Raw genomic sequence first — 19,768 nt, 5'->3', positions numbered from 1 at the left:
ATTAATTTTTTTTTAATCTTTATTTTTCTTGTGTATGATGTGATTGATATAGTTACATATCGTGTCTGTTACTTGAAAATCTAATAAAGACGGTGTAAAAAACAAACATGATTTTCACTGGATAATAACTATTATTCCTAGTCATTAGGTAGTTCTTCTGACTATGCATTTTTTTTAGTAAAGTCATCTCCTGGATGGCTACTTATAAAAAGAGCTTACTGGGGGTTGACTGATTTAATGTTACCTGCAGTATTAAGTACAGCCTCTGTGTACTCTGCACAGTGTTTATAGTAATACTGCTGAATCAGCTCCATGTAAGACCACATATTTGAGCTGCGACTATAATGTCAGCATTCAGCGCAGTAATTCCTACCTGAGCCACGCTGCTACATCAGCCAGCGGTCTCACAGGTGTGTGTATCACCAACACGTTTATTCAGACACAGTTAAGTGGGATCTCACAGACTGAGTCCTCGGCTCTGATGAAATAACTGTGTTTATGTGCGCTGGATTTCAGACAGAGTGACTCAGTGACAGAGCATGCAAGTTTCCACAGGTCTCTCCTCTCTCTCCCTCCCTCCCTGATGTCATGGTTGGCACTGCTGCTGCTGGGTCACCACAGCAACATGAATCTTGTAAAATAAGTGTGCACGGAGCCAGCGTAATAATAACACGGGGACTCTTGCTGCTGCAGCTATCGTCACACTGCTGCCTCTTACAGCTGCAACACACACCATTAGTGTATCAGTCGCTAGAATACACACAACAAGCAGGGACCCAGCAACCCTTATTCATTCATTTTCGTCTTTCCTAAATATGACACAATGTTGGGCTGCGGTCTTTAAAACACTTCGTGTGTGACAAGTCTGGCAGTTTTTGGCATTACTCATAAAGATCTGAAATCTTTCTCAAGCCCAAATCCACGCTGCTGCTTTGTCATCACTTTCAGCAAGACATGTTATTCTATATAATCTGGAAATCTTGCTTCTCTCTGTGCATAGTTGCTTAGTTGAAGCAGTTAGAAAAGTTCATTTATACCACTCAGGGGTCTGTAAAAAAATCCTAAAAGGATGCAATCATTCCCAGACTACTACTATGATGTCTATGTACACAAGAAATATAACTTAATGCCTGTAACTTATAATCATAACTTTATAGCATCGCTGTAGAACCTTTATTTTATAAAATTTTATTTCAGCATTTTTTGCTACATGTATTTATTTATATTTGTCACTTATTATTATTTATATTTTATCATAGTTTGTAATTTTGTTTATTTTTTGGTTTATTTATTCATTAATGTATATTCTCTGTAATATTTGGTACTGTTATAATTATTATTGTTGTTACTATTATTATTGTCAACATTATTCATTATTTATTATATTTTATTTTAGCATGTGAGTTTGCTTATTTTACATTTTTGCTTAATTTATTCATTTTTCTAATCAATATTCTTTATAATATTTGGTACGATATTTAATGTTGTTGTTGCCATCATTATGATTCATTATTTATATATATTTTCTTTCAGCATGTGAGGCTTTTGCTCCAGTTATTTTCTTAAATTTATATTCTTAATAATATTTGTTACCATTTTTTATTATCTTTTATCATTTATTATCATTATTAATAATCATTATTAATAATTATTATCATCATCATTCTTTTAATAATAATCACTGCAATATTATTTGATCATTATTTGTTTTATTTATTACTCTTGGTGTGCTGGTCAGTCTCCTATGGGTGGGATGCAGATGTTAGCATGATGTATAATGTGTAAATATTTGAAAACCCAATAAAAAAAAAACTTTCAAAAACAATAAAACTAATAGCATGCAGCCTCCTGACATACCTGCTGAATTCAGAAGTGCCGCTTTTCAAAACCAACAGAAATTTCTTTCAATGTTGATTTTGCCAACGTATAATTTAACCTGCGCTAAAGGGGTGAGCTGGGATATATTTAACCAAACAGTGTGTATATTAAACCATCTTGCGGAGGAGCAGGGTGTACACCGAGGCAGGCGGTGGGCAGAGCTCTCTCTGGCTGCGCACACAAAGGCAGCACACAGTCAGCAGCAGCGTGGCCAGGGAAGAATGTGACCACCCAGCTCATTCCGCTGGCCAGACATCGCTCAGCAGCCGCGGACACCGGGCGCAAATACTATTCATAACACGCCCTCCCACTGGACGACGCACAGGGCCTGAGGAACGAGAGGGGGCTGACGGAGCCTGTGAGTCAGTGCTGCATGTCGGTGTGTCATAGTACTACGACTGATAAACAACAAACAGACAGACACACTGGTTGTCTCGTCACAAATACTGAAGGAGCTCATGTTGGAAAGAAGGAGATTTTTCAAAATTCAGATAGTAAAATCCATCTGTGACAATACATCTTTGTTGTTATTATTATTATGTTATTAACAACATTTGTTTCTGTTGGAGATGATGTGGCCTTGATACTTTTAGTAGTAATAGTTTATTTGGAGAAGGTAAAATAGAATCAGGATAAATTCTGAATTTAGACGATTTGATCCACATCAGTTGATTCTAGGAAACATGTTTCTGATAACCCTTTTCCACATAAAAAAGGACACATATGAAGGTTTTTTAACTGCGGGAAACCTTCTAAAATTAGGCAATAGACTCCTTGCCTATAGCCAGTAGACCAGAGGGGCGTACGCAGCTCTGCAGCAGACCAGTTTGCCTTTGTGTTTCTTTTTACTGGTGTGTCACATTTGACATCACAAATACACAAAAAAAGGGTAAGTAAATGGTAGAAAGCATTATCTGCTACTTGTAGAGTGCTGCAGAGATGACAGTTATTTCTAAGCCAACTCGCAGGATCGCGTCTCCATGATTCCCTCATCAAAAAGCAGGTGGGATTTTTCCATTGGATTTTGGATTAAAATAAGCTCTGCGGCAAACACATGTTATTATACTAACATGTTTTGTTCAGCAAGATAATATTCACAAATTAACACAGTTTTAATGATTTTTAAAGCCTTCATGCAATCGGCCGAGATAAAAAGCTAACATTAGGCTTCACAAACTACACCCCAGTCACATGACTGGGGTGTAGTTCGCCACCAAAACCTGGTTGTAAAGCTACGTCTGGTGCAGTTCAACGTAATGACGTCCTGTACTCTCATTCAGCCGCTTGTTAGCAACCGCCTTTTTAAAAGCAGGACTGCAACTACGGAGGGAAATGTAGTTAAAAAGATGGTTTTCTGTTATATTGCACCTAGCGAGGTGAACATTGTAATACTGTAAATATTTAATTGGATAATTTTGGGTGGATATGAAAGTATATATCTGCCTTCTACCTTGTTAATATAACTGACTTTGTTATATTAATGTTTTTTTGTATTGTAAAGTTGTGAGAGAGACTCCCTGTCAAAGAAGTACTTTTGATAAATGCTTGAAATTTTAAAAAGACAGACATTAGGCCTACTTACTTTTTCTTGGCTTCCTCATACTGCCAGTTAAGTTTCACTTTGTCCACTAAATGTGAGGAATCTTGGGAACCATACTGGAAAAAAAAGAGAAATAAAATCATTAAAAGTCAAAGCAGTTTCCATAAGAAATAGTGGAAGAAATGTGGTTTAATCATAACCATTACTCATTTCAGATGTATGAAGGGAGTGTAGGGAGCTTCCTGCTGCTTATCTGGTCATCAGTTTAAGCAGCTGATCATTCTTCTTTTAGGGCAGAGGGTTTTTAAAGTCTTACGACATCCCCAATCAGTTAGTTAGCTGTGGATTGCAACTTCAGCTTGGTATTTTTAGCCTAGATCTTTTTTCTTTTTGGAATATTGGCGCCATTAAAAATATACCAAATTATCTATGAGCAGCTGCTGTTTGCAATGTTCCCGTGGAAGTAGAGACGACTATCACTGGATTATTTTAGACTTGAAGAAAACTTGATTAATCTCAGGCAAATTCTACAGTCATAAAAAGGGATTTATGGACATTTAATGGAAGAAGAATAGGTCATGCTGAATCTAAAAATGTGTGCATTAACAGGAGTACATATTCTGACTCGTCTCTCCCCTCCGTTCACCTCTTCAACTCCCCCTCAGAGTTTAAAATCTGTTTAAGGTGAGACAGGGAGGAGTATCAGTATCTCCTACCTCTCCCATGATGTCAGTCTGACAGCCTGTGTCGCAATACTGCTGCAGATTGCACGAGTCACCAACGGTTCCAGTGCTGTTCGCCACATCGCCGGTCGAGTCATGGATGGACAAGCTGTTTTGGAAGTTCACCGTCAGCTTCGCCAGGCACTGTGGGATCAGAGAATATCATTACTACTCTAATTTAATAAGGGGTTTTTTTTACATCTATTGTACGTCTGTCCATCCTGGAAGAAGGGTCCCTACTCAAGGGCTCTTCCTGAGGTTTCTACCATTTTTTCCCCGTTATAGGTTTTTTTGGGGCGGAGTTTTTCCTTTGTTGATGTGAGGGTCTACGGACAGAAGGATGTCGTACACTGTAAAGCCCTCTGAGGCAAATTGTGATTTGTAATAATGGATTTTAGTAATAAATCGACTTGAATTGAATTAATGAACCAAAATATGACAATTATTTCGATAACAAATAAAACAACAAAGCGGGTCAAAAAATGCAGCATTAAAAGATCAAAATCCCATTTTTGAAAGCAGGATTTTAACATTTAAAGTGTGTCATCTGCCTCCAGTTTGTGTGCATAAATAGACGGTGACATTACAGGAAATGCCTTTGCAAATGTGTCCTGACAATCGCACTGACTCATCGTCTATTATTCATTATATAGATTACTCCATTACATTTTTTTTTTTTTGCTTCGCTGACAAAATCGCGGTCGGTGACTCAGATGTCTGGAAATGTGTTTTATTAAAAGACAATGATGGGAAGCAGAAGAACAGTGAAGGTTATCAGACACTAGAGGTCAGCAGAGAATATACCACAGACGTTTGTTTCAGCAGTAAAGATACCTGGATGAGGTCCTGCCTCTCCTTCTCGCCTGTGCTGATGGCCTTCTTGATGCTCCGCAGCTCGTTGAAGATGGCCTGAGCCTCGTCCAGCTTGTAGTTTGTCTGACTGCAGGACATCTTCCTGTCGATCCTGTGACACAAACACACTCGTTAAGGCGTCTGCTCGGGCGCTGAGTGTTAAAAGCCCAGATGTTAGAGCGGTTTCATGTTCTTTTGTTTGGTGCCGGAGGCTGGATTTGTGATAAACCTCTCAGTCTTTCAGTGTTTACAGAGAATAATGGAACTCGTCCTTTTGGAAGCTTTAGTATAATCAGGCTTCAGACGGCTCTGTGAAGACAAAAGACTGTGTACTTTAAGTTTAAACAGACAAAGAAATGTAGAAGCTTGATCTATATGTCTCAACTTCATGTCAATCAGCAGATAAAAAGTCTGACTAGCTGTATTTTAGGCCTTTTGTAACATTAATGCTATCAAAGTCAAGACTCAAAATTTAAAAATGGTGGCACATGGTTTGTACAGACTGGCAAGTCAAAATCAAGGAATTTCAAGTACTTTTTCCAGCACTCATTTCTATTTTCAAGGATGACACTGTTTTCCCCACAACCATCAGTTGTAAGAGAATTGTGCAAATTTGTAAATGCAGCAAACATAATATCAGGAACTATAATTATCCTATTAACTATCTTAATTACTGTCTATTGTTCTGTTCTTCTCTTAATAATATACAAGTACGTCTTCAAGGATCAGATCAAAAAGTGTCTGATTTTCCAGGGCTTAAATTTCTGAGTGTCCAATTTAAATATATCAAGCACTTCAAGTACCTTGAACAAACCCTGATAGTAAAACTGAATGCATGGATTAATTATATTACTTGTTAATCCTTCGAGACCTGGACAAATTGGCTTGATTTTTTTTAAATCACGGGAAGAAGGCAATGAGCAAATTATTAGAAATGAACCACAAAATTTGCAAGAAATTAGTAAAAAGTGCAAGAAAATTACCTGAAAATTAGCAAAAAAGAATAAACAAAAAAAATGAGAAAATAAAAAGAAAACAAAGAAAAAAAGAGGAACTGACCCGAAAAAAAGCTTAAAATATGATTCTGTGAAATAATTTTAATTGAATATATAATTATGTTATTTAGAAATACAGTATCCCAGCCATTTTTCCTAGCTTCTAAAAAATATTTTTCTAAATACAAAAATTTGGAATATGTGGGACATTTAAAGCCAAGTTGCTTGTTGCCTTTTTTATTTTGAAAGAAAAAACAAATTTGCTAAGAGTTCACAGGTTTTAGTTATTAAGACCTTAAACAAATTTAAAGCTTTTTAAAGATCTGTAGGAATCGTGCGCGCCACACCACAAAAACTGCTCAGGAATGGCCGGAGGAACGTGACAAAGAGCTCAAGGCATCTACCTGTCCTCCAAATTTCCCAGATCCCAATCTGATCGAGCATCTGTGGGTCGTGCTGGTACTCCACCTCAAAACTGATAGGAATCAAAGGATCTGCCGCCAACACCCTGATGCAAAACACCACAGGACAGCCTCCACACGTCCTGTGTCAACGCCATGACAGGTCAGAGACAAGTCCAGTCCAAAGCAGCCCCACTGTGGATTCGACTTGGCTCTGGAGTGCCAGCACGTCCCAAAATACTCGACTTGATCGGGATCCCCTCTTAAGACTTTCTTTTACAGGAAAGCATTTATGAATATTCAATATTTGGCTGCTGCTAGGTTTTATCATCCCTCCGCGACCGTTGTACGCCACTTTATACATTTTTCCAGTATTAATTATAATATGATCACTGTGTTGTTGTTGTGCACTTTATTTTATTTTATTTCTTACTGTTTCCTTGATTTTTATCTGTTGCTTGTCGGCACTTTGTAAACTTGTAAACAAGTGCTATATAATTTTTTTTATCATTCTTATTTGTTATGTTCCTTGGGCCATTTCAGCATAGTTGGGGTTTTGTTTTTTTTGTGGATTTTTTTGTTTTTGTGTCCTCCTCAGACCATCGCAGAATGTCGTCGTAATCAGGGGACATAACTGGTCTGTAACAGCATTTGGGTGGGCGGTGCGTGCCAAGTGGTATCCATTTGAAAAATGTGATTACTGTATATGTTGAATGAATACTGACATCTAAAATTAATGCTCAGTTAGTCATGCCCATTTGAACTTTAAGTGCAAGTGTCATTAGAGATAAGATGTGTGGGACGGAGGAAGAGGAGCACTGATGAAAAATGTGTCAAAGGACAAAAATCCGATCATGTGTTAGTAAGCGCTTTGTTAAAATGTTATTTAGTAATATTCTGAGGAAAAAAAGTGGTAGTGGGGAAAATATGCATAATTATTGTTGATTCTGGGGGGAAAAAAACAAAAACATGGCATCTGAATGTTAAAAATGTGCCGTTTTTTTACACTGAATACACGGTCACCTTGCACAAGTATCCAGTGGAATGAAGTGGCGTCAGATGAAGATGAAGTCACTCCTCATTCACTTATTAGCAACAGGGTGGTGCTTTATATTGGAAAACAGTCAGTGGAAAATAAGTCGCTAAAAATCATCAGATCAACATCTGAAGTATTTTTGTGTGGGAGGTAACATTCAAGTGTTTATTTTAGACTGACTGTGGTCGGTTATGAAATACTGACACTGCATGTGACGGGCCGGTGTAAATGATAACCTCTGTTTGTTTCCACATCCTGAGATATTGTTTCACACTTTGAAGTGCTGCTTTCAAAGGCTCGCTCGTTTGGGGAAATCTCAGCTACAACACTCGAGACCCTTGATATTTCAACTTAAAACAGTTTAAGTTTTGGTTTAAGTATGTATGTTTTGGTGTCAAATCACTATTTTCTCAAGCCCTTATAAAAACGTTTTCTAATGTGACCTGATGTTGCTTCATAAAACCCAGCCTCACCTGCCTCATAAAAACATAGAAAAATAGGGTCCAGGCTGAAACATACCTTTAAACTCTAGTTTTTTTAATTTGTTTGAAGTTCAGAAAGCCTAATGGCAACTCTTCAGCTTGATACCAAATGCTTTTTTTTTTAACTGATTTTTTTTGTTTTGTTTTCCCCTCAGCGTAAAAGGATGTGACGTTTTGTCGGCGTTACCACAAATCCTGACTTTATCTACACGGTGATTATGGTTAAGTACCTAACGCGACTCTTTGAGTCATTATTATTATTATCAGCGATTGCCACTCTGACATACACCTCTGCTTTTTGATAACAGCTGAATCATGTTTTCCATTTGAAAAACTCTATAAAAATGCAGAAGAAATCAGTCAAGTTAACCCTTTGAAAGCTGGATTTTCACAAGTTTTCTCTTCCTGTTGCATTCAGACACCTTTCACAAGTATTTAGACCTTTGAGACCTGGGAAAAATTGGTTTCATTTCAAAAACATGGCTGAAAATGCAATGAGCAACTAGGTTAGAAACTAGGTTTTTTAAAAAGGGAGACAATGAAAATTATTATTATTATTATTTTTAAACTCCACTCTTATAGTATAATAATTGTAATTATTATAATTATATATTTATATTTATGTCAGAAAAAAAACCCATTTTATTTTATTTTTATTTATTGATTTATTTTTACTTTGTTGTCAGCCCTTTTTTGGGCCATGTTCTTTTTTTATAAACTATTTTTCTTTTTTTTTTGCTTATTTTCAGGTAATTTTCTTTCAACATCTTACTAATTTCTTGCAAATTTTTGGGCCATGTCTTGTTAAGTTGCTCGTCACATTCTCCCCATGTCTTTAAAAGGATCCAAACCAATTCGCTCTCGTTTCAAAGGGTTAAGAGACTATTTGATTAATGTCTCCAGAATTACTGCAGACATATGATGAGCAAACGAATCTGCTCTCCTGCTTTGAAGTGAATCGCCTTGTGTTCTCCAGTGCGAGGAGGGGGTTTTGGTTTGTTGGTTGGAGGAGCGCGCCACGGTGCCTCCTCCATCGCTGGGCCTGGCACGTGGCCCCCGCTCTCACCACAGCCCGCTTCCTTCACTCTCCTTCAACAGCAGGTACTGTTCATCCACCCGACCCTGCCTCTTCCTCCCAAAACAGGCTCTGCTTTGTTCCCCACCCCATTGGCAGTGCCTGGGAGTTTATATGCTTAGCAAAAAAAAAGGCACTACCCACCCCTCAGTGCCTGCCTGTAGTGAACCCCCCAGCCTGAGTACTGTAGAGAAATATGTTCACATTCTGTTGACCACCTGTATGTTTCAGCTGGACTGAACGCCCTTTGAAATAAGAAAACATCAGTTTTCTTTTGCTGCATTCAGATGCCTTTCGCAAGCATTTAAACCTTTGAAACTTGAGCAAATTGGTTTCATTTCTTGTGAAAACATGACTAAAAAGACAATGAGCAACTTGGCAAGAGGTGTCCCACAAACTGCAAAAAAAGAAAGAAATAAATGACGTGAAAATGTGTTTTTTAAAAACAAAGATAGAGATTGAGGAGAGAGATAATTAATATTAAATTATTTAAAAAACAGGGAAAACTATATTTACAAGTGTTATTTTAATTATTATTTAGCTTTTATCTATATAATATTATTATTATTATTATTATCATTACTACTACTTTTTTTAAACCACTTTTGCTTGTTTTGTTTTTTAAACTTTTTTCTTTTTTTGCACAATTTTAGGTAATGTTTTTGTAACTCACAACTTTTAACTGCTTCCTGTGTTTTTGAAAGAAATCAGCCAATTTGCTCAGGTTTCAAAGAGTTAAAACCACCAATGTGGTGCACACAGAGTTAGGTCTGCACAGTGAAAATGGGCAGTGTCTGAAAAATTCGCAAAATTTGTCAAGATAAGGAAGACTACAGATGAGCAGAAAAGATACACCAAACTGTCCAAAAGAGATAAACTCCTGACTCCGACTCCTGAATTCTTTAGTGGAGAAGTGACGACGAGCGGAGGCGCTTCTACGTCAGAGGCTGTTTTGTCTGCTTTATCTGATGCGACATGGCACAGAGAACAATTAGCTATATTGCTGACAACAGCTGAGACTGGGGAAAACAACAGCCGCAGGGTCCCTGCCGGCCTCAACCCTACTGGGCAACCCAGAAGAAACAATAGGAAGCACACACACACACACACACACACACACACACACACACACACACACACGGACAAACAAAGACACAAACACACATACGAGCAAAACTCAAGAGGAGGATGCGTCCATGTTTTCTGCAAGCTGTGTATTCTCCTGGCTATTCTGGGAATCACTCGAGTCGTGTATTATCTAAGAGATAAGGGACTCTTTGCCAGGACTCAGGAAGTGCTGAGGAATTTGCTGCCAGATATCTCTGTGTTTTTGAAACTGCTCTGGAGCCCACACCTCCTCCTCCTCCTCCCCTCTCCCTCCCCTCTCCATGGAGCAACTTCCTCTCCAGGCTGAGCCTTGGCTCCCTGCACTCCACTGGTGCATCCTCTTCCTGAGGTGGAGTCCCCTTTTCCATCAAAAAACTCCCTCCATTTGCCTTTCTCAAACGCTCTCTCTCTCTCTCGTTTTTTTTTCTCCCCCCTCCGAGAGGCGGAGCCTCTAATTCTAACATGAAATTTGGAACAGCTCAGAAATGTTCCCAGCACAAAAGACGCTATGTGTCTGAACACAAACTAAAGGAAAATAGGAAACTTTTCTAAAATAGGAGGGTGTTATTCTATGAAAATCCTCTCATTTTCTATATGGGTCAGAAGAGCTTTTTGCCTTCAAATCTCATCATTTGTCCACTTTGATTAACTAAATTATGTCTCATAATGTGATCAAACTGCATCTGTGAGCCTTGTGAAAGAGATGCAGAAGTGAAAAAGGGATATTTAAAATAGAAAAAACGTGGAGAGTGAAAAGAGTCAAAGCAGAGAGGGACAGAGACTGGACGCCGAGGGTGAAAGGGGATAAAAAAAGGGAAAAGGCGGCTGGGTGGGGAGCAGAGTGCTGTAGGAAGGAGAAGGGTGGTCATGGGAGGAAGGGTGGGCCTGGGACACAGAGGCAGAGGAACACTCACTCCTGCAGGGTCTCCACTCCCATTTCCTTATACTGCAGCTCCTGCTTCACCTGGGCCAGCTCCTGCTTCAGTCTGGACAGCTGCGGACAGAGACAGAGAGCGCCGGGTTACCGAGGCGCACAATAGGCTTCTCTCACCACCAACACCAGCTCAAACTGCTTAGTCATGATTATTCACATACAGGAATGCTCCGCTATGTTTACACAGAGACACACACACACACACACACACACACACACACACACACACACACACACACACACACACACACACACACACACACACACACACACACACAGTGGTTCACACACACTGAGGAGTTCTCTGCTGATAAATACGTCTGATTCAGTTTCTATCTGTGACTGCAGTCTGTAATAATTCGATAAATCAACTTTAAAGGGGCACAAAGTGGCAGAGGAAGTACTCTGATCTTTTTCTTAACCCTTTGGAACCTGCGGAAATTGGCCAGATTCTTTTCGAGAACACAAGAGGAAGGCAATGATCCAAAATATTGTCAAGAATTTAAAGTGACAGGGTACCCAGTGGCTCAGCTGGTATAAAGAGGATACATGCTGTCTATGTCGCTTGATTTAAACCTCAGGCCTTTGCTGCGTGTCATCGCCTCTCTCTCCCCCTTTAACGCTTAAACTGTCCTATCAATTACAGGCAAAAAGCCCAGAAAAAAAAGTTACAAGGAAATTATCCAAAAGATAGTAAAAGTAAAAGTAGAAGTAAAAAAAAATAGGATCTACCATTTTTGAAACAAAAAAGTTCATTTGTGGGTAAATAAACAGAATTTAAACAGACAGAAAAGGAAAGCATTTATATATAAAGCCACGCTAGAATCACAAAAATAAAGGAAATATGACCACAAAATCAGAGGAAAGGGATGAATAAGCACAATCTCAGCCTGTGAACCGTATCAGCTGGCTTCTGAAACGCTCACACGGGGAGGATATAGTTGCACGAACTGGGAACAAAACAAGGTGACAGGCATTAACGAGTTTTACAAGAATTATTCTGAGACAATGATTGTGTTCAAACCACTAAAACTTAGCTGTCTACTTCAAATTACGCTGATTTGTGGGCGTTGGTGTCGAATGATGAGTCAATAAGGAATGTATAATGACGTGAAATAATAACGATATGGTAATGATTGTATTGTATTGTAACACTGTAACATACTGTGCCATACAACACGCAAAAAATACTCTCAACCATGAATGTGCAACAACCTTTGCTGATAACTTTTCCAGTTCTGTTTTTTTTACAGAAACATTAAAATTAAGCCCCACTCATGTTTTCAGTTCAACACTGGTGTTACATGTCTGATCCAGGAAACACCCTCACCCATGTGACTGATCTCAGAGAAATGTCCGACTTGGCCCCGTGAGTCAGTGACCTAGCCTCTGCCTGACCCTTTGATGATGATCTCATCCTCATCCTCTCGAGGCCCCGTGCTACAGCCACAGTATCCTGTAGGGGCCACACCCCAACCCCTTTTCTCTGCCCAGAAGGGCCCCTCGCTTCAGCCCATTGTTCGCCTCCGATAATGACTTACCCGCTCTCGTCGACAAGCTATTTCCACTTTTATTTGGTCGGGGTCGTATTTCGCGTTTGAGGACGAGCCGGAGAGCGCTGCAGACACAGAAAAAGAAAGGACGGAGAGGGATCACACGTTAGTTGATAGTGAGTAAGAGTTGAAGGGGGATCCGGTGTCGTCTCCTTTGCTCTCTGTGGACGCCCCCTGGACACTTTGTGTGACAGCTGGCTGGAGTCGGAGGGTAAACCGGGTGGAGGTGATTAAAAAGGAGGGTGGGGTGCACAAAGGATTTGGATCTTATTGATCTGCACCCCCACCGGCCCCGAAAAGGACATCAACAATATAGCATATCAAAGCCAGATAACAGGGTCAGCTGAGGTCGTCATGGAGACCTCCAGTTCACACCTCACTCATACATTAATTCCTTTATTTCCATGAATGCTCAGTCAGTACGTCTACATGCACAGTTAACCTGAGCTACGTTTACATGCACAGTTAAGCTGAGCTACATTCATAGCTCGATTAAGCCATTTAACTGGATGACTGTCCTTGTCCCAGTATACAATCACCCGGAGAGAATCGATTTTATTGACAGAAGTATGTCCGACTCCTCCATAGCAGGTGGTGATAGGCCCTCTTTCAGCTAGCTGCAATAAAACTATATTATTTATCTATGCTATGGACTGAGTCACAGTCACAGCTGTTTATTTACAATAACTTCAGGGAAGAAAACCGCTGCGTCACATGAGCAAAATCTGCCTTCATTTATTAGTTTTAAGCCACTTTAAAAAAATCAATATTAATGTGAATGTAAGCTATATTAAGAATTTTTTCGCAGCTTTACCTTACTGTAAAACAGCCCTTACCGACAGGGATTTGACGCCATTGTTTCAAAAATACCTGACTCCACTGAGAAAACACACACTTGTAACCTCAAGGAATGCCGGGACAGCAACAAAAAGATCGCGCAGAAAGCCGAGTCCAGTTAAAGTGCGACTGAGGTGTTTACATGACATAATAGCTCGACCTCCAGTCAGATCATCCGGGTTCGTTAGTCCAATTTTGAGAAATTTGATTAAGTCCGATTTCAGTCAGACTAACATGTTTACATCCAGTTTTAGTTGAACTGACACAATAATTCGACTTTTCCTAACATCACGTAAACATGCTGAGTGTGATGTTAGTGTGTCTTACTGCTGGTGATGGAGCGGTTGTCCTCAGAGAGCTCGTGGAAGAGCAACATTTCCTGCTGAGCCAGCTCCAGTCGCTGCTGCTTGACCAGGTACATCTCCTTCTTGGCTTTGAGGGCCTCCTGGGCCACAACAAGGTACTCCTTCAGCATGCGCTCCTGCTCCTGCCGCCATTGAGTCCGCGGGTTCTCAATCTGGGTCGTCTCTGACAGTCAGACACAAGAGACAAATCAGCAAATAATCTATCATTACAAAGATGAATCAAAGAGTGTGTAAGTGCATTTTGAAGCGTAGATGCCTGACTGTTTTCCTTCACAAAGTATGTTGCAAATTTGTGGACTAATATCAGAAATTGGCTAAAGCCGCTCGACATTTATTTTAAACTACTACTACTAACAACATATAATTATGTTGAGGGCTCTGGATGAAAACAACCACAACATTATAAATGCAAATATTCTGTTAGGTAAAATATATACTTTTGCTCAACAAGAGCAAATCTGAATCTAACTTTCCTAATAAAAATCAAAAAATCAAAAAATAAATTGCAAAGCAAATTTTCTTTGTAAAAAAATACATGCTACAAATCATTGTTCCAGGGAAAAACCGGATTTAAAAAAGTTTAAATACACAAATACACGCTGCCTGTTGAATGTGTTTTGCAGTTTGTAAATGTAACAGTAGTCAGTATAATTATTTGAATAACATACTGGACCCTGTTCATTTGATTTTGACATTTTTTATTTGTTTTGTTTGTTCTATTTTGTCTAATAGTTGATGTTTCTTCCCTTTTTTAAAATATTATATTGTCAAACTATAATTTTTTTGTTGCAAAGATTGCTTTTTTTTAGTAACAGATGCTCAAGTTATATTGCAATCGCAATTCCGAAAATATATCAGTCTTGCATTGTGCATTTGAAAATATTATTCAAAAAGTAAAAGTAAAGTACAAAGATACCTAAAACAAAATAAAAGAGGCAAAAAAACACTAATCAAAGGGATACTAAGACATAAATTTATATACAGAGAAGATGTACTTTTAATACTTGCCTGTATTTAATTTTTAAAAAGGAGCAAATAATCCCATGACATGGTGCGATAACATTTCATCAGAAACATAAGAAGGTCCTGTGGACACTGTACTGACATTAAAACTGTGTCCCTCCAGTGTATTATGCAGTGAAATCTGTATATTTTTTAAGTGTTTAGAGACGAAACTCACTGTTGATGTGGTCGATGTAGTAAACTCCCACTTGCTGGTCGTAAACTTCCTCCCACCCGAGAGGAAGTTCATCTCCAACACAGTCGGCAAACGTCAGTGGTTTGGTGATCCTGAAATGATTTAAAATCCATTCAGCGAAAATGTGAACCAGAGGAAAGTTCATTCTTATCAGCTGAATAATAACATCATGTGAGTATTTGCTTTCACAGGATTAGTATGTCCATCATAAATAAAAATAAGAATACTGATAATAAATGCACACAGGGGCACTGCAGTATCCAAATGAAACTTTTAACACCTTATTTCGCTTTGCTGCCTAATTCTAATGATAATGTCATTTTAAATAAATCTGTTTCTGTCTTCCACATTATGTCATTTTTCCTGTTAATGTTAACTGGCCAACAGGCTGCTCTGCTTCATTTGTAATGTTTATAAAAGATGTTTTCAATGGTAATCGAGGGGAAAGACACAGAAAGTAAATATTCATTCTCTCCCCCACCATCCTCACCCTCTGCAGTAAAACTGCATCTTGTAGCCGTCTTGAATTAGAGCCGTTGAACTGTTCGAGATGCATCAGAGTTCAACGATCATCCACGGTAACAATTTAAAAAATCTCCCCATTAAGACTATTTGTATGCAAAACTTAGACCAATCCACAGCACTCACGAAACAATGAATGAGGTATGAAGTTATGAATATGAGTAATGCATGTTTATGTCTTGCTATGATGGACTTAAGTTATGCATGTCATGGTGGTCACGTTGTTCCTAGTAGCTTTCATTTACTTTTAGTAGTTGCGCACTGATAACATTATTTTAAAACACGAGTTGCCGACTTGATGTCATAAATGCGTAAACATGGCGGGCAAAAGTCAATGTTTGGTCAATGGTAAAAAACTTTCTTTAAATATTAATGTATTAAATATCAAGTTTTGATCACAAGTGCGATAATGTATTAATGTTAACTGTTTTCCATATAGAATGACCTAGAATAAATATAAAAATATAAAATAAATAAAACCAATAAAATAAATATAAATATAATATAAATAATATTATATAAAATTATATATATACATATAAAAATATACTATATAATTCCCTATATAAAATATAATATATTCTAACCTATATAAAAAAAAATACATATAAAAATATAAATAAACTAGAAACAGCTATGAACCTCTTGTTTAAATGCTATTAGCATAAAAATGCAACCCATTTTTTTTAGCTTCCATGTTGTTCCCGCTTTACTACCTCAAAGCACATGAATACAACAAAGTCGGAAAAACGACTTCCTAACTGAAACTTTCCAACATCACATGAATGCTGCATCAATGCCAAAGCGTAACGATTTATGAAGCCGTGTGTGGATGTGGGCCCCATCAGCACGCACCGTGTCAGGCTACAGCAGCGACTATGACGGGGCAGAACTAATGACATCAGGCTGATACATCGCTAACTCCCCTAATCTACACACATCAGCGAGCTGCGAACCAGCGGCTCTGATGACAGCACAACACACAGTTACTGTCTGATTACCATCAATCAGCGCAGACAAAAGGGGCTCCGGTGACAGTGACCCCGTCCACCACAGCGCGCTCACAATGCAGGCGGTGCACGGGGCCTGATTCTGGAGAGGTATGCATACAATGAAGGGACGGCCGGAGAGGGTAGCTGAGGCATTCTGCACCACATTCCTCAGGAGGCAGACACAGCAGCTCTCTCTGCACTCTTCACCAGATCTTCACTTCAGTTTGTTTGCAAAGACGTTTTTTTTTTTGCCTCCAGCACTGACACACGCTGATCAGTCAAACCAGTAGGATACAAAAGTGCTACAGCTTTCTCAAAACACTCAATAAAGCTTTTATTAGAGTGGCATACCAGCAATACCTAAAAATACATTAGCTGCACTTGTTAATCGTCCCCTCAGCGCCTTCGCAGTGTTCTCATGCTAATAATAAATTGTCAAATGTGTGCTTTTTGGCACGTGCTTCGCTATTTGGGTGCACTGAAAACAAGCCCAGCTGATGATGAATCACATGGGCTTGTCAAAAAACTTCGACAATGCTTCAAATTCAATGAACTCCCTTTGCATTTCACACATTTTTGGGAAATTCTGCAGGCTGCATCATCGATGTGCGGCTTTGCATTTTGACGATAAGTCAAAATTACTGTTTAACAACCCTCACTGAGATATTGACTTTTAGCGATCAACGTGATTTTAACATGATATGGCAACATCTTAAGATAAAGATATCACTATTTTGGAACTGCAACTAGCAATTATTTTTTATCATCAGTTAATGTGACGATTATTTTATGAATGAATTAATTAACTATTTGGTGTTTTTAATGTATTTTATTATTGTTTTCTAATTATCATTATTATTATTATTATATTTTTATTTATTTTTTCCAATTTTATTTATGTTCTCTGTATATCATGGAAGCATTCTTATTGTACTTTACTGATGCTATGCCTGCATGATCTTATTTTCTTTATTATTATTATTATTTTATTGTAGTATACTTTATTTGCTTTTGTAATTTATTTTGAGGTGAGATTCTCTTATAAGCCTCGAGTGGTTTTCAGTATCTCACCTGCACAATCTCCTTCTGTTATGTTGATGTTTTTGCTGTTTTGTTTTTTTACTGTGCGAATAAAAAAAACAAATAAAATAAAATATAAATGCCACAAAATAGTGAGAAAAAAAATTCAGAGAGAACCTAAGGTGATTCGAACAACTAGACATTACAGTGGTGACAGTCTGCAGAAATTTGTGCATGCAGCCGAACACGCGGACAAGGCAAACACACGCACACTCCCCACCTGCTCCTCTTTTAGTGTTTGCTAAAGGTAAACAAATGTCCAGACACTAAATGCACTCGTAAATACTTAAAAAACACTCAGACGAGGCAGTTGGGTTTTATGTAAATAGACTGAAGGAGGAGCAAGAATCACAAACGCTACAAAGACGAAACAATACAAAGTACAAAATATAGACACATTCAGTGGTATATTTTGGACTGAGAAAACAGGGGGAAGACCACAAGAAGCTCTGGATGGGAATCTGTGTGACGTCAGAAGGAGGTCAGTCCCGAGCTGCCCCCCGACCCCCCCGGAGAGAGAGAGACAGAGAGACACAGAGAGAGAGACACCGGGGGAAAAACATGTCCTCTCACAGATCTGAATCTGAATATGTGAATGTTTGGTTTGTTTTCAGTCTTGTGACAGCAGCCTCTGTTTTTCCAAGTCATGTCTTGGGAGACTCTGTAACCGCTGCTGCACTTTCACACAGCACATTCACACAGCGGGGGGGCAAGGGGGGCAGATCTGATGACATACATTTAGACGAGGACTCAGCTTAAGTGTTATGAAACAAAAAAGCAGCCATACGTTTTTGGATGGGGCTATTTAAACAGTGCAAAATCTGAACACTTAAGCAAAACATGATGCATCTGTATTATAATTTCAATCAAGCAGCTTTTTCCCATCGTGTCAGAGAAGCTCGGAGAGAAAAATAACTGTGTCACTCTGCTTTCGGAGTGACACCGTGACCCTGAGTAAACCTGCGCTTGCAGACACTGTGAATCTGTCAACAACATGAATTACACAACATACAGGTCTGACTCTGCTTTGGTATGTGAGGCTTAACACTGATTTCTAAAGGTCGACAGATTATCGGCCAGGCTGATTATCGGGGCCAATATTTGGCATTTTGCTGATTATCTGTATCTGCGTTTTATTTTTAATGATCGCCAATAAAATCAATTAATTAAAAGAGAAAGTACAAGGTTATAACATGACAATGAGGACTTTTCTTGTCTTGTTTAGAAAAGTGTAATGACTGTGGTACACATTAACAATAAAACAGAACAAGGACGTGCAGCTTCTACAGGTATATTGATACTGCAGAAAATTGAGCACTGAAACCATTTCAGATATTGAAAACTTATATGTATTGATAAAGAAAATTTTGATCAACAATATTCTATAAAACATAACTTTTTTTTAACGTCAGCTGCAGCTGCAGGGTTTTTAAATCTGTCTGCATTTTCATTTTTTATCTCATTGCCTTACAACAATAAGAAACTCAAGCAAAAAAAAGAGATGGTTAATTGCGATGTATCTCGTGCAATCGTCACTTTGCAGGATGTGAATGTAAAATAAAAGGAAACTGTGACTAAAAAAACACAGAAGCATAATGTTTAAAACGGCAAAGCATGTTTAAATTGTAACACAAGCTTAAGCATGAAGAAACGCTGGTATGTTTAGTTACGAGCTGTTCTGCCAGCAGTTAGAGAATGAGATTATTAATAAATTTTGTTCTAAAATGCGACACATTCTCCAGGATCCTCTTTCAATCAAAGAGGAAACAGAAAATGAGGCAGATATCTGAAATAGAAAAGCGAGAGACTGTCAGAATGACAAGCATGTTCAGCTGTGGAGGAGTGAAATGCTGCTCGGCCCGCCTCACGTCTCACAACTTCCCAGCAAAATATATTTAACTGTCAAAGACATTTGCTAATTCTAGAATAATCTGTGCCATCCTGGGTTGTCCCAGAGGATATTTCTATCTGCAGCAACACGCCTTTGCCTGGCGACGCGCTGCTGCATGGGAAAGGCATGTGAAACTGGAGTCTGGGCCGCTGGACCTCGTCTGGTCCGGTCATCACCAGCAGCTCCTCGGCTTTTATTCTCTGCTACAACAATGTGCAAATTAACATGTGCCAAACTGCGGACTCTGCATTACACAATATTCCTTCTTATATTTAATTATGGGACCAAACATGCCGGGTTTTGACATT

The 19,768-nt window shown here is 38.7% G+C and overlaps 1 protein-coding gene across 1 annotated transcript in view; it reads right to left on the bottom strand.

Moving 5' to 3' along the window:
- Positions 1-19,768, bottom strand: part of wwc3 (WWC family member 3) — an 80,357-nt gene that overhangs the window by 48,380 nt on the left and 12,209 nt on the right. The window contains exons 2-8 of the mRNA XM_088078034.1: positions 14,958-15,067; positions 13,740-13,940; positions 12,564-12,640; positions 11,003-11,082; positions 4,975-5,104; positions 4,135-4,284; positions 3,461-3,534 (exon numbers count right to left, since the gene is read on the bottom strand). Coding sequence (XP_087934160.1) covers positions 3,461-3,534; positions 4,135-4,284; positions 4,975-5,104; positions 11,003-11,082; positions 12,564-12,640; positions 13,740-13,940; positions 14,958-15,067 — 822 coding nt within the window. The remainder of the gene's footprint in view (positions 1-3,460; positions 3,535-4,134; positions 4,285-4,974; positions 5,105-11,002; positions 11,083-12,563; positions 12,641-13,739; positions 13,941-14,957; positions 15,068-19,768) is intronic.

This window comes from Plectropomus leopardus, chromosome 5 (genome assembly GCF_026936395.1).
Source record: "Plectropomus leopardus strain MGB_pleo_1.0 chromosome 5, ASM2693639v1, whole genome shotgun sequence".
NCBI lineage: Eukaryota > Metazoa > Chordata > Actinopteri > Perciformes > Serranidae > Plectropomus > Plectropomus leopardus.
The sequence above is the reverse complement of the archived record's forward strand: the minus strand, read 5'-3'. Positions and strand labels throughout refer to the sequence as shown.